This window comes from Haliotis rufescens, unplaced genomic scaffold, assembly GCF_023055435.1.
Source record: "Haliotis rufescens isolate VD_foot unplaced genomic scaffold, xgHalRufe1.0.p SCAF_93, whole genome shotgun sequence".
Classification (NCBI taxonomy): Eukaryota; Metazoa; Mollusca; class Gastropoda; order Lepetellida; family Haliotidae; genus Haliotis; species Haliotis rufescens.
The window spans coordinates 911326-925669 of record NW_025964387.1 but is presented as its reverse complement, the minus strand read 5'-3'; the positions used below and the strand labels follow the sequence as shown (position 1 = coordinate 925669).

The following is a 14344-nucleotide window of genomic DNA, read 5'->3' as shown; positions in this document are numbered from 1 at the left end:
CTCGCATCATATTATATATTTACACTAGGTTCTTTAACATACAAATTTCTGGGTTAGCATATTGTTTCATTTTGGGATCGACACGTAGCACTGTCAAATGTTTCGATGCCATGCATTCTATCCAACACAGCAGTGTTACTGCGTAGCCAACTGACATCATTTAATATAAATAATATGAAATATTGTACTACCACTCTATTGTTAATTGCTATTGTAATTGCTGTGCAATAATGTGTATTGATTTGTTAACCTAGTTAATTTTGTAATACTTTTGTTGATTGTGTACCATTTGTTGGTTGTTTGTTGGTTTCACCCAAAATTCTTTTAGGTACAGATTTCTGGGTTGAATATTGTTTCAATTTTGGAATCGTTACGTAACAGCACACACCCAAGCTTAAACGAACACGATGGGGATTAACGCTTGGCCAGCTGCTGGACAATTAAGATGTCACTGTTTATTGCACCCAAAAATGATGTTAGTAAGTAATAAAAGCGTACAACTTTGTGGATGGCAACTTCAGGTTTACTGCATATAGCGACTTTTCGATGTAGATTCTTACACATTTAGAATACCCAGCAAAGAATTATGTTAGTAACAAAATGCGAGTAATAGACTGTTAAATGTTAATTAAATTATTGTTATTTAAATATGCCACACATTCCATATTTCATGCAATGTTGGTATTTTTTGTAGGATTAACAGAAATAGCAGAAACTCTATATGTATAGCTGCTAAGAATCACATATCAGCCAATGAAAACTTTTCTCACGGTGCTCCGACGGCACCTTTAGGAACCTTTAGGCCACGCCCCCAAATATGTTGGTTTGGAAACTGATTTCAGCACTTCCACTTTCAATCATATTATGAACTTTTCTTCCTCAAGAATTGACCAAATATGTCTTGTGAAAAGTGATATTGGCAACAAAATCTTAATCAGTCTTTTTCTATTTACTAGCCTTTTAAACTGTCATAATACAGAAAAGTTACTCCAGGCCTTACATTCAATCTGAGTATATGACACAATAATAGTATATCTTACCTTGAACATTAGAGGCTAAAAATAGAGACAACATGTAAATTGCTCTTGGAAACAACACAACGCATTAATTACATATTTAAACTCCTTTTATAACTGACTTTCTCTTTGAGTCCGTTCAATGGAGTATGAACCTTTGAAGCATGAGGGAAAAACTCTTTCATCATAAAATGGCAAATCTGTGTATGCTGTAACATCAAATTACAAAATATATTGGCAGGTCAGCTCGTATGTAGTCGTCGTGGTAACCTTGAAATATTATATCGTAAAGTGAATGTTAGGTATACGAGTACCTTGTGCATTACGTTTTTAGATCAGTAGTGAATTATACTTACACAAACAATATACTGCTCGGTGGATGGGAGCCTGAGGCAAAAAGTAGATAGAAAAGCCATCACATTGTTGCCGGTCTATTTCGAAGGGAAGCGAACATGCGTCAGAGGGAGATTGAACACACATGGAAGATCTCATGCTGGTTGATCCTGTAAATACAAAACGACAATGCATTAGTGTAATTCATATTCGTATTCAGCAAGAAATAGTAAAAGTGACACCAGATATTGCGAAAAGGATGAGGTCAAACACCAGATAATTATAGATCAGCTAGTGGCCATGTTATAACGACGATTTACCAATCCTGTAATGATCCTTTATTCTGTCTTACCACTACAACAAGTGTCATTATATATGGTGTCACTGACTCCACTTGAAGTTAATGGAAAAATCGTTTCATTACATGCAAAAACAGATAGAAATCCATCCCAACCTTTTCCAGAATGCCTTCCCATCAGAAACACGTATCATTAGCCATTTTGACCAAATCAGGTGAGCGCTTAGGTGACCTCAACAGTATCTACCTATAATTATCTTTGATACCTCATGTTGTATAATGGAGAACTACTTAAGCCTATGCCTCTCGCTTATAGAATATATCTGAGTTCTATTTAACTGGAATCACTTCTGGTTTGGTAAGATACATTCCCAACGTATCACAACTATTCCTCAAGCTGTTTAAAGTTATCACGAATTCCGGTTGACTGATTTCACTTTCGTTTGGGGGCACACATGCCCTATGCAAAGCAATTTCAAGAAAATCATTTGTATAATTAAGCAGACTGTAACAGAAAGTGGCATGTACCCTACTAAGTTATTAACAGAATTAGAAACATTTTACTGAAATGGTATCATTTCTGGATTAGGAAAACACGTGCCCAATGCCATACAACTTTTAAACCGAGTCATATGCCTCTTAACTTACATAGTTCAAAGCATTTCCATTTTAACTTAATCATTGCTTGAATATAAGGAATGCAGTACAACCTAATGCAGAGGGCCCTGCATTAGTAAGAAAGTTATAAGTTTCCGGCTTAATATGCCATCACTTTCGGGAACACACACATACAAGCCAGCACAACTTTTTAACAAATTGACATATGTCTGTAGCTAACTCGAGCAGAGTTTTAAGGTTCATCATTTCGGGCGTTGCTCCCCATTAGGCTGACACGTCATCATATCATACACGTAAAACGTTTACATTAAATGAAAATAATTTGTTCCAGGAAAAAGTGGAAAACAATATGCATTTTTTCTGGACATGATTGATGTTAATTTAAAGATGTTAATAATAAAGGAAATACACTTATTCGGATCTCCAGTTTCATATAAACAAGTGTGTGCTTTAAAGCAGCGACTGAAAAATATACAAACATGACCTGCCAGAGGAACCAATTACCAACGGTACTTATATCAAGGCGGGGACTGGCAAAACACATATCTCTCCAATATCTTAAAAACATATATACTGATGATTACGTCAAACACATGGATTACCATTTATCCATATTGGATACCATCCTCCACATTTATAGAATCCAGGGGATTCGTCAACCAAGGTGTAATTCGTGTCGCCGTACCAGCCTTCTTTCAACTCGTTGTCGTCGATGCTTGTTTCTCCATTGCCAAGTTCGTAGCTGGGATCTCGGCGGTCGGAATCGGGAAATGGTTTATAGATGGCACAGGGATCTGAATAAAACATAAGCGATAATACAGATCTGACTAACACGAGATCAAATTCAATTATACGATTTACATGGATGTTAATTGTATTCAGTGTAAATCTTGTATTTCGCAGTAATATACTGAACCGCAAAAGAAACGTCACCCCAGGTAATATTGCATGAAAAGTTGTCATTTAAATATCTGGGTAATTTTTTGTCAAAGATTCTAAAATTCAACATCGCCTTGTCCGGAAAAATGAAATTTGATGACAAAAAACAAAGCATATGACAATAAAACCGATCACCCAAACGCATCACGGCAACGGCCATGTTAACATGTTGCACGTGATTTCCGTGCAAATTGAAATGCACATGCGTTCCCCCATTTCATGCCCTATAAAAATCCACCTAGGTTGGATAACATTCATTCGTTTTGAATTGCTGCCACATGCCAAGATTGACACGAAATCAGCGACACAAATCCCTTGGACGATTGCAAGCTGGACACACCGCACGGCGAGTTGCCAATGCATTTCAAGTCCACGTAAGGACCATATACAAACTCCAGCAACGGTACCAGACCAACAACACTACAGATGGCCGTTCATGTAGTGGAAGGCCAAGGGACACCAACCAACGCCAGGATCGTCAAATTGTGCGACAGCATCTTCAAGATCGCTTTGTTACTGCTGCGGAAACTGCTCGACAGACCATGGGGACACACCAGCGACACATTAGTGCGGACACCGTGCGTCGACGATTGACGAGCCGACACATCCACTGTCACAGGCCACACTGAGAACCCATTCTGACACCATGTCATCGCCGGGACCGTCGTCAGTGGTCAACACAGCACTAGCATTGGCGCCACCAGCAGTGGAGAAGAGTCTTCTTCTCAGACGAGAGCCGTTACTGTATCTCAACAGCAGTTAGCACACAGAGAGAGAGAGAGAGTCTGGCGATGCCGTGGTGAACGTTATTCGTATACTTGTGTTGTTGAGAGAGACGCGTGGGTGGTCCGAGCATCATGGTGAACGGAGAACTGAACTTGCGCAGAGGGTCGGCCCTGCGGTTTCCAGAACATTGGTCGAGGGAGAGGCAGTGGTGTCACAGCAGCTCGGTACATTGATCAAGCCTTGAGACCACATGCCATACCTCATTGCCGCAACCACGAGTTTCAGCATGATAACGCCCGTGCCCACACTGCGAGAGCAACAAGAGACTTCCTCCAGCAGAATGGCATCAGACCCATGCAGTGGCCTGACCTCAGTCGCGATTTAAATCCCATTGAGCACCTGTGGGATGAGATTCAAAGACGGCTGAATTGACGTCCGACCAAGGCCGACAACTGCAGCTGAACTGCGTCAGGTGTTCCTCAGAGTGTGGGCTCAAGTGCCTATGGCCTTCATCAACCGCCTCATCCATTCCACGTATCGACGTTGCACGGCAGTCATCAATGCACATGGCGGACACACGAGATACTGACTTGCGATGCCATTTTCTCAGAGACCAGTGTTGTGCTTCACTTTAAGAACATTTGACACTTTAATTTCAACTTTGATGATCAGTTTTGGCAAGTTTTATCTTTTTTATATGTCTTAAAGTATGTAAACGGTGTTTGGACAAAAAAGGTTTCTCATATATCTATCCATAGTGACGTTTCTTTTGTGGTTAGTATATATCCAAACAACGTATGTGGCAGTCAGGTAACCGTTTTGAAATACTATTTTGGCGAAATTACTGAGCCCTTTTTAGTAGATTGATGTGTAAAGTTCAATTGCAAGGACCATTCGTATTGCGTTGAAGTAGTGGTTTGAACTTTCTGTATTTCACAGTAATATGGCAGCTGACAGTAGTATATCTCCACAGGTGTCAGCGTTGAAGCTGACATTTTGTTTGCCTGTTCGCTTCAATGGTGTCATTATATTGCTCACAGGGGTATGAAGTACGTCTGGCACTTAAACCATATCTTTACATGTAATCTTTCCACCAACTGAGTTATTCATTTAAAGAACATCGCATTTCTTCCCTTAGTTTCTTATTTCAACAAGAAAGACTTATTTAATCAATAGTTGATAATGAATGGGCTAAACATCATTGAAAATAACGAACATCACTGATCGACATGAATCGTTTCAGTTAGAATGACAGAATATGGAACGAGTATTTAAAGGAAAGATTCTTCAGTACTCTACCTAGAATCGCTTTGGTGACCACTGCGTGAAATAGTACAACGAACAGGGGTACCAGCGTCATACTTCGGCTGAAATAAGAAAATGAGACATTAGAGATTTTCAACTGTATATTCACCATCTTCAATACCCCACGGGTTTGTATGCATGGCTCCTGCCTCTCTCTTGATTACATACGGGCGCTTAGCTGTATAGATGTTACGTGTGCATCAGCTCTACTCCATGCATGGGGTTTGTGTGAACCCTACAGTTTCCTCATATTGAAACAATGTGTTGAGTACACAGACAGAAGGCAGTGTTTGGCATTGATATCTAAGCACAAACTATGGTTGTATAGTATGACCTCTTGGCACTAACAATGGCTGTATGTATCACCTCTGAGCACAAAAATGGCTGTATAGTGTGATCTCTGAGCACAAGCAATGCCTATATAGTACTATCTCTGAGCACAAGCAACAGCTGGTATAGTATGATCTCTCAGCACAAGCAGTGGGTGTATAGTATGACCTCTGAAGACAAGCCATGGCTGTATAGTATTATCTCTCAGCACAAACAGTGGCTGTATAGTACTACCTCTGAGCAACAGGAATGGCTGTATAGTATGATCTCTGAGGACAATCAATGTTTGTATAGTAGGATCTCTGAGCACAAACAATGGTTGTATATTATCTCTGAGCACAAAAACTGGCTGTATAGTATGAACTTTGAGCACAAACAATGGCTGTATAGTATGATCTCTCAGCACAAACGATGATTGTACAGTCTAACCTCTAAGCACAAGCAATGTTTGGATAGAATGACCTCTGAGCACAAACAGTGGCTAAATAGTATGATTTCTGAGCACAAACAATGGCTGCTTAGTATGATCTCTGAGCACAAACATTTCATGTAGAGTATGACTGCTGATAAAAAAACAATGGCTCTTTAGTACGACCTCTGAGCACAGGCAATGTTTGGAGAGTATGACTTCTTACAACAAGCGATAGCTGTATAGTATGATTACTGAGCACAAACAATGGTTGGATTTTATGAACTCTGAGCACAAACATTTCATGTAGAGTTTGACCGCTGATCAGAAACAATGGCTCTTTAGTACGACCTCTGTGTACACGCAGTGGCTGTATAGTTTGATTACTGAGCACAAACAATGGGTGTATAGTATGATCTCTAAGCACAAACAATGGTTGGATAGTACGACCTCTGAGCACAAACAATGTTTGGATAGTATGACTTCTTGGAACAAGCAATGGCTGTATAGTAGGACATCTGAGCACAAACAATGGCTAAAAGAATTATCTCTGATAACAAACAATGTTTGGATAGTATGATCTCTAACCACAAACAATGGCTGTATAGCATGACCTCTGACCACAAACTGTGGCTGTGAAGCATGAATTCTCTGCACAAACAATGGCTGTATAGTATGACCTCTGTGTAAAAGCAACGGCTGTATAGTATGACCTCTGAGCACAAACAATTCCTGTAGAGTATGACCACTAAGCACAAACAATGGCTGTATATTATGACCTCTGAACACAAACAATGGCTGTAAAGTATGCCCTCTGTGTAAAAACAACGGCTGTATAGTATGACCTCTGTGTAAAAACAATGGCTGTATAGTATGACCTCTGAGCACAAACAATGGCTGTATAGTATGATCTCTCAGCACAAACGATGATTGTACAGTCTAACCTCTAAGCACAAGCAATGTTTGGATAGAATGACCTCTGAGCACAAACAGTGGCTAAATAGTATGATTTCTGAGCACAAACAATGGCTGCTTAGTATGATCTCTGAGCACAAACATTTCATGTAGAGTATGACTGCTGATAAAAAAAACAATGGCTCTTTAGTACGACCTCTGAGCACAGGCAATGTTTGGAGAGTATGACTTCTTACAACAAGCGATAGCTGTATAGTATGATTACTGAGCACAAACAATGGTTGGATTTTATGAACTCTGAGCACAAACATTTCATGTAGAGTTCGACCGCTGATCAGAAACAATGGCTCTTTAGTACGACCTCTGTGTACACGCAGTGGCTGTATAGTTTGATTACTGAGCACAAACAATGGGTGTATAGTATGATCTCTAAGCACAAACAATGGTTGGATAGTACGACCTCTGAGCACAAACAATGTTTGGATAGTATGACTTCTTGGAACAAGCAATGGCTGTATAGTAGGACCTCTGAGCACAAACAATGGCTAAAAGAATTATCTCTGATAACAAACAATGTTTGGATAGTATGATCTCTAACCACAAACAATGGCTGTATAGCATGACCTCTGACCACAAACTGCGGCTGTGAAGCATGAATTCTCTGCACAAACAATGGCTGTATAGTATGACCTCTGTGTAAAAGCAACGGCTGTATAGTATGACCTCTGAGCACAAACAATTCCTGTAGAGTATGACCACTAAGCACAAACAATGGCTGTATATTATGACCTCTGAACACAAACAATGGCTGTAAAGTATGCCCTCTGTGTAAAAACAACGGCTGTATAGTATGACCTCTGTGTAAAAACAATGGCTGTATAGTATGACCTCTGAGCACAAACAATTCCTGTAGAGTATGTCTAAGCACAAACAATGGCTGTATATTATGACCTCTGACCATAAATAATGGTTTACAGTATGATCTCTGAGCACTAACAATGGCTGTATAGTATGACCTGTGTAAAAACAACAGCAGTATAGTATGACCTCTGAGCACAAACAATTCCTGTAGAGTATGACCACTGAGCACAAGCTATGGCTGTATATTATGACCTCTGAACACAAACAATGACTGCATAGTATGACCTCTGTGTAAAAACAACGGCTGTATAGTAAGACCTCTGTGTAAAAACAACGGCTGTATAGTATGATCCCTGAGCACAAACAATACCTGTAGAGTATGACTAAGCACAGACAATGGCTGTATATTATGACCTCTGAACACAAACAATGGCTGTAAAGTATGCCCTCTGTGTAAAAACAACGGCTGTATAGTATGCCCTCTGAGCACAAACAATTCCTCTCGAGTATGACTGAGCACCAACAATGGCTGTATATTATGACCTCTGAGCATAAATAATGGTTTACAGTATGATCTCTGAGCACAAACAATTGCTGTATAGTATGACCTCAAAGCCCAAACAATGGTTGTATAGTATGATCCCTGAGCCCAGACAAAGGGTATGTATTTTTACCTCTGAGCACAAACAATATTTGTATAGTATGATCTCTGAGCACAAGCAATGGATGGACAGTATGACCTCTGAGCAGAAGCAATGGCTGCATAGTGATATAAGGGAGATAACCCTCAATCAGGAAGTTCTGGTGTTGTTGTGATAGCGCGTGAATTGTATCTGTAATGTTGACAGTTGTAAGTATGGAATGTTACCTTGATTGTGTTGAGTGTTGTCATAGTGTTCTGGAATGATTGTGTGTGTGTGGTGGTGATCGTTTGTCAGTGGTGCAATGAAATGTTAACGAATAACGACTTTTGACCTGAAGCAGCGAGTTCTGTTGTCTATCAAAGTATTATCTGTGAGCACAAGCAATGCCTGTATAATATGATCTCTGAGCACAAACAAATGCTATATAGTATGTCCTCTGACCCGCAAATAATGGGTATAACCTCTGGTAAAAAAACAATGGCTCTTTAGTATGAACTCTGAGCACAAGCAATGGATAGTATGACCTCTGTGCATAAACAATGGCTGTATAGTATGACCTCTGAGCACAAACAATAGCTAAAAGAATGATCTCTGATAACAAACAATTTTTGGATAGTATGATCTCTAACCACAAACAATGGCTGTATAGCATGCCCTCTGACCACAAACTGTGGCTGTGAAGTATGAATTCTCTGCACAAACAATGGCTGTATTGCATTACCTCTGAGCGCAAACAATTCCTGTAGAGTATGACCACTCAGCACAAGCGATGGCTGTAAAGTATGCCCCCTGAACACAAAAATGGCTGTAAAGTATGACCTCTGTGTAAAAGCAATGGCTGTATAGTATGACCTCTGAGCACAAACAATTCCTGTAGAGTATGACCTCTGAGCACAAGCGATGGCTGTAAAGTATGCCCCCTGAACACAAAAATGGCTGTAAAGTATGACCTCTGTGTAAAAGCAATGGCTGTATAGTATGACCTCTGAGCGCAAACAATTCCTCTCGAGTATGACTTAGCACAAACAATGGCTGTATATTATGACCTCTGAGCATAAACAAATGCTTGACCTCTGTGAAAAAACAATGGCTGTATAGTATGACCTCTGAGCACGAACAATGGCTGTATAATATGATCTCTGAGCACAAACAAATGCTTGACCTCTGTGTAAAAACAATGGCTGTATAGTATGACCTCTCAGCACAAACAATTCCTGTAGAGTATGACTTAGCACAAACAATGGCTGTATATTATGACCTCTGAGCATAAATAATGGTTTACAGTATGATCTCTGAGCACTAGCAATGGCTGTATAGTATGACCTCAAAGCACAAACAATGGCTGTATAGTATGACCTCTGAGCACAATCATTGGCTGTATAGTATGATTCCTGAACCCAGACAAAGGGTGTATATTTTTACCTCTGAGCACAAACAATATTTGTATAGTATGATCTCTGAGCACAAGCAATGGCTGTAAGGGAGATAACCCTCAATCCGGAAGTTCTGGTGTTGTTGTGATAGCGCGTAAATTGTATCGGTAAAGTTGACTGTTGTAAGTATGGAATGTTACCTTGATTGTGTTGTTTGTTGTCATAGTGTTTTGGAATGATTGTGTGTGTGGTGATGATCGTTTTTCAGTGGTACAATGAAATGTTAACGAATAACGACTTTTGACCTGAAGCAGCGAGTTCTGTTGTCTATCATTGGTGGAAGCGGCGGGATAACATGTTTCTCACTTGGTAATATTAGTGCTGGCGTATCACAGTGGGACGAGTGTGAAGGGGGTGATATTGAGAGTCATTTGAGTCAATTGGAAAGTTTCTTCGTTGTCAGAGTCATCACTGAGAAAGCCAAGAAAGTAGCGTGCGATCACCTAGGGCTGAAGGGAGAAGCCCAACGATTTTTCACGACAATATCTTAGGAGCAGCAGCACTCTTACTCGGGTGTGAAACAGGCGTTTATAGAAAACAGCAGGAACAAGGATGAAACGGCCATGCAGCTGAAATATGTCATAATAGATCTTGTGTCAAAGGCATTTCCTGACGTCACCGATGTTGTTGCTATAGCACTCAGAACGGCACACAGCAGGAGGGCACTGATTCCAGATGTGAGACAAAAATTATCTTGGATAACTGCAGATGATGTTACTTTTGAAACCTTAGTAAAGAAGTCAATGCAAATTGAGAGAGAGGGGACAGCTGTTAGGCTTGTGGCAACAGGAGTCACAATCAGTGAAGGACAGAATGCTATTTCAAGTGAATAAGCCAAGAAAATATCTGACCTTACACTAAGCCAGGCAGAATTATCAGCGTCTGTTGCGACTGTTTCTAGGGAAACTGTTGTGAAGTGTTACAGGTGCAGTAAGCCAGGTCACATTGCAAGAAAGTCTGAACAAAATCAAGGAAAGAAGGGTTCACAGGGACAATGGAGATTTAATGGCAACTGTTACAGGTTTGGCAGACAGGGACACATGGAAAGAAACTGCCGTGCACAGATTCCAGGTTCAAACCAGGGAAACAAGATGAGGCTGGGGAGAGAAGCCGAAACTCCCTAGCAGGTTAAGTTGTGTCGGCAACTACAGTAGGAACTGATTCGTGCAGAATTGAAGTAAAAGGAGAGATTGGAGGGGAGAAGTGCTTGTGGTTAGTTGATACTGGGGTTCAAATCAGTATTATTACAGAAGATTTAGCCAGGAGAGCACAGGGCAAGAGATTACCAGCAATATTCATTCCACATACAGTAGATGGATCCGACTTGGGAGTTTCCAGGGATCTTTTGACACACTGCAGAGTTGGGGAACAAAGAACGAATGAACATAGGTTTACAGTTGTTAAGTATTTGACATACCCAGCAATTCTTGGCATGCATTTATTTCCAAAATTATGATTGAAAGTGTCGATAGGGGATGCTGTGTGCTATGACTCAAATACAAAAGAATACAGGAAGCTACAAGCTTCTGTTACACCAGTGCTGTCGTCACCATGTTTACTTGGATCATGCAGTGAACGTGTCACCTAGGAGCATGAATGGTGAAATTGGTTCAAGGAACTATATCAACATCAGTGCAACCAGACATGACAGGCATCATTGAATCAGCAGGGATAGTGAAAAGCTTGGTGTTGGGTGTGGTCGAGTGTTAGAGACAGTCCGAGTCAATAACAAGATATGTCATTTGACTAACCCAAATAATGTTGAATCTGAGCTTGTAGCTGGATCTGTAGTTGGAACTTTTCTCACCAATGAATGATTCACCTATAATTGCTACATTACCTATGAAGGGACCCGTGAAGATTCCAGGGTAGAATAGGTCTTCAGCAACCCATGCTTGCCGTAAAAGGTGACTATGCTTGTCGTAAAAGGCGACTAACGGGATCGGGTGGTCAGGCTCGCTGACTTGGTTGATGCATGTCATCGTATCCCAATTGCGTGGATCAATGCTCATGATATCAATCACTGGATTGTCTGGTCCAGACTCGATTATTTACAGACCGCCGTCATATAGCTGGGATATTGCTGAGTGCGGCGTTAAACAACAAACCAACCAACCAACCTATGAAGGAAGCTTCAGCAGTTACACATGACAGGAAACAGAAAATGGATAGGATTGCTCGCGACGTTGCTAATTCATCACATATTGAGGAGAATGACATACACAGGCTGGACAAGATAATACAGGAAAATGGTGATGTGTTCTCTGTGGACGTTGAAACTGGTTATACTACAGTGATTGAACATTCTATTCCTACTGGAAATGCAGTGCCTATTGCACTGAAGCCTCGGCGGTTTTCACATGATGCCCAGGGCAAGATTTCAGACTTTGTTGACGAAAGTTTACAGGCTGGTTTGATCACGCCAAGTCATAGTCCATGGTCAAGTCCATTAGTTCTTGTTAAAAAAGCTGATTTAACGACAAGGTATTGCGTTGATGTTCGCGCCCTGAATGATCGTTGTTTAGGGGACAGTTTTCCTCTCCCAAGGATAGACGGCAGCATGGCTTTACTGAGTCACGCTCGTCTGTACACCACGTTGGACAAGACCAAAGGGTATTATCAGGTGCCTATTAAAGAGGAAGATAAGAAGAAAACTGCTTTTGCTTGTCACAAGGGACTATTTGAGTTTAATGTTATGCCTTTTGGCGTAAAGGGGGCTCCCGCGATATTTCAGAGACAGTTTTCAGTGATCTGAACTGGGAAATCCTATAAATATACTTGGACGATGTGATTGTTTAGTCTTGGAGCATGGATGAACATTTGGAACACTTGAGACGAGTTTTTGAGAGATTACTTGGTGACGGATTAGAGCTAAACCCCCAAAAGTGTGTTTTTGCAAGAACTGAAGTAACATATCTGGGTCACGTTATTAACACCAAGGGAATTAATCCAGAAACATGCAAGATTAGTGCAATCAATAACTTTCCAAGACAATAGAATACAGCAGATGTCAGAAGATTTGTGGGAATGGCATCTTACTATCGCAGATTTACTGACATAGTAAAACCTCTGACAGATCTCACATTAAAGAATGTTGTGTTCACATGGACAGGACACTAACAGATGTCATTTGATTGCTTGAAAGAGAAGATGTCGGCTCCCGTATTAGCATATCCTGATTACACAAAAGAGTTTGTTGTTGAGACTGATGCAAGTGATGTGGGATTAGGTGCAGTGCTTTCTCAGGATAAACATGTTGTTGAGTGTTCATCAAGGGCTCTCACTGGACCAGAAAAGAATTACTCTGCCTATTGAGAAGGAATGTTTGGCTATTGTCTGGGCACTGGACAAGTTTGCCATGTGTCTAGAAGGGAAACAATTCACTGTAATTACAAATCATAAACCGCTGACTTACCTCCTCAATTTGAAAGAACCACGAGGGCACCTTGCAAGATGGAGAGTATCATTAGAGAATTTTGAGTTTACCTTACATCATTAGCAAGGAAAGGACAGAAAAGTACCAGATGCTTTGTCCAGAGTTCCACGGGTAGTAGTCCAGTAATTAAAAGGTCCAGGTTCAACAAAATTGACGGAAAAGGTTTTTTGCTGGATTTTGGTGCCTTGGCACCTATACATTAAAATAAAAAATAGTTTACCAAAATCGGACATGGGGATCAGACGAAAATAGGTCAAATCCAAGATGGCCGCCAACAAAAGTAATAATAGTCATAAACGTGGAACCAATAACAATAAAAACATTTATGGTGAGTCTATCTATATTAGCTTGCCAGGATAAATGCAAAGGAATGTATATTTAACAATTTTGAAAGGAAAATTCACATGGAAATTTAAAATAATGCTTCAAAATGACGAAAAAGTACATAAATTTGTTAATATATGTAATTCTTGCAGAACATGAACCAATTTATTAAAATGTTGACTTTTTACGTATAAAATTATACAGTTTATTGTCTTCACATAAATAATCAAGTTAGAAACAAATATAATTGAAAAAAACCAAAGTATCCCTTCTTCAAAATGGCGGCCGAACAAACAATGTTTTAAAGATAGACCTCAAGAACATAAAGGTATGTTTGAGCTATTTTTCTTTTATAGCTAAAATGAAATCTTGTATAATATATAGTTGATTGGCTCTAGAGAGAAATAACTGATGAAAATATGAACAAATATAAATATAAAATTTGAAACAGAGCCATTAACATCAACATTTGTTTCAAGAAAAATCAAGGGAGATAATCCAAAGTCCAGGAAGCAGTTATTTTTCTCAAATGGTATTAGCTTCTCAGAAACTTTGATTAAAAGTTAATTCTGAAGATATATTCAAGACATTTAGCACAAAAATCAATTGCTATAATCGGAAAAGCAACATTTGTATCTGTACACATGTCAACCATATTTCTAACAACTGTTACTATTTGCAGGTGACTATTCCCAACTGAAGGTGTCCTATGTAGCTGACTACTTGTTTGCTATGTACGGAACAAGTTAACCTGGAC

General features: G+C 39.9%; 1 protein-coding gene across 2 annotated transcripts in view; it reads right to left on the bottom strand.

The window, feature by feature from the left end:
- The window catches only part of LOC125377686, an 87783-nt gene that overhangs the window by 28044 nt on the left and 45395 nt on the right, over positions 1-14344 (bottom strand). For both annotated transcript variants that reach the window (XM_048391605.1, XM_048391606.1), the window contains exons 3-6: positions 5230-5297; positions 2868-3059; positions 1373-1519; positions 1041-1055 (exon numbers count right to left, since the gene is read on the bottom strand). In XM_048391605.1, the coding sequence (XP_048247562.1) occupies positions 1041-1055; positions 1373-1519; positions 2868-3059; positions 5230-5290 (415 nt within the window). In that variant the 5' untranslated portion in view covers positions 5291-5297. The remainder of the gene's footprint in view (positions 1-1040; positions 1056-1372; positions 1520-2867; positions 3060-5229; positions 5298-14344) is intronic.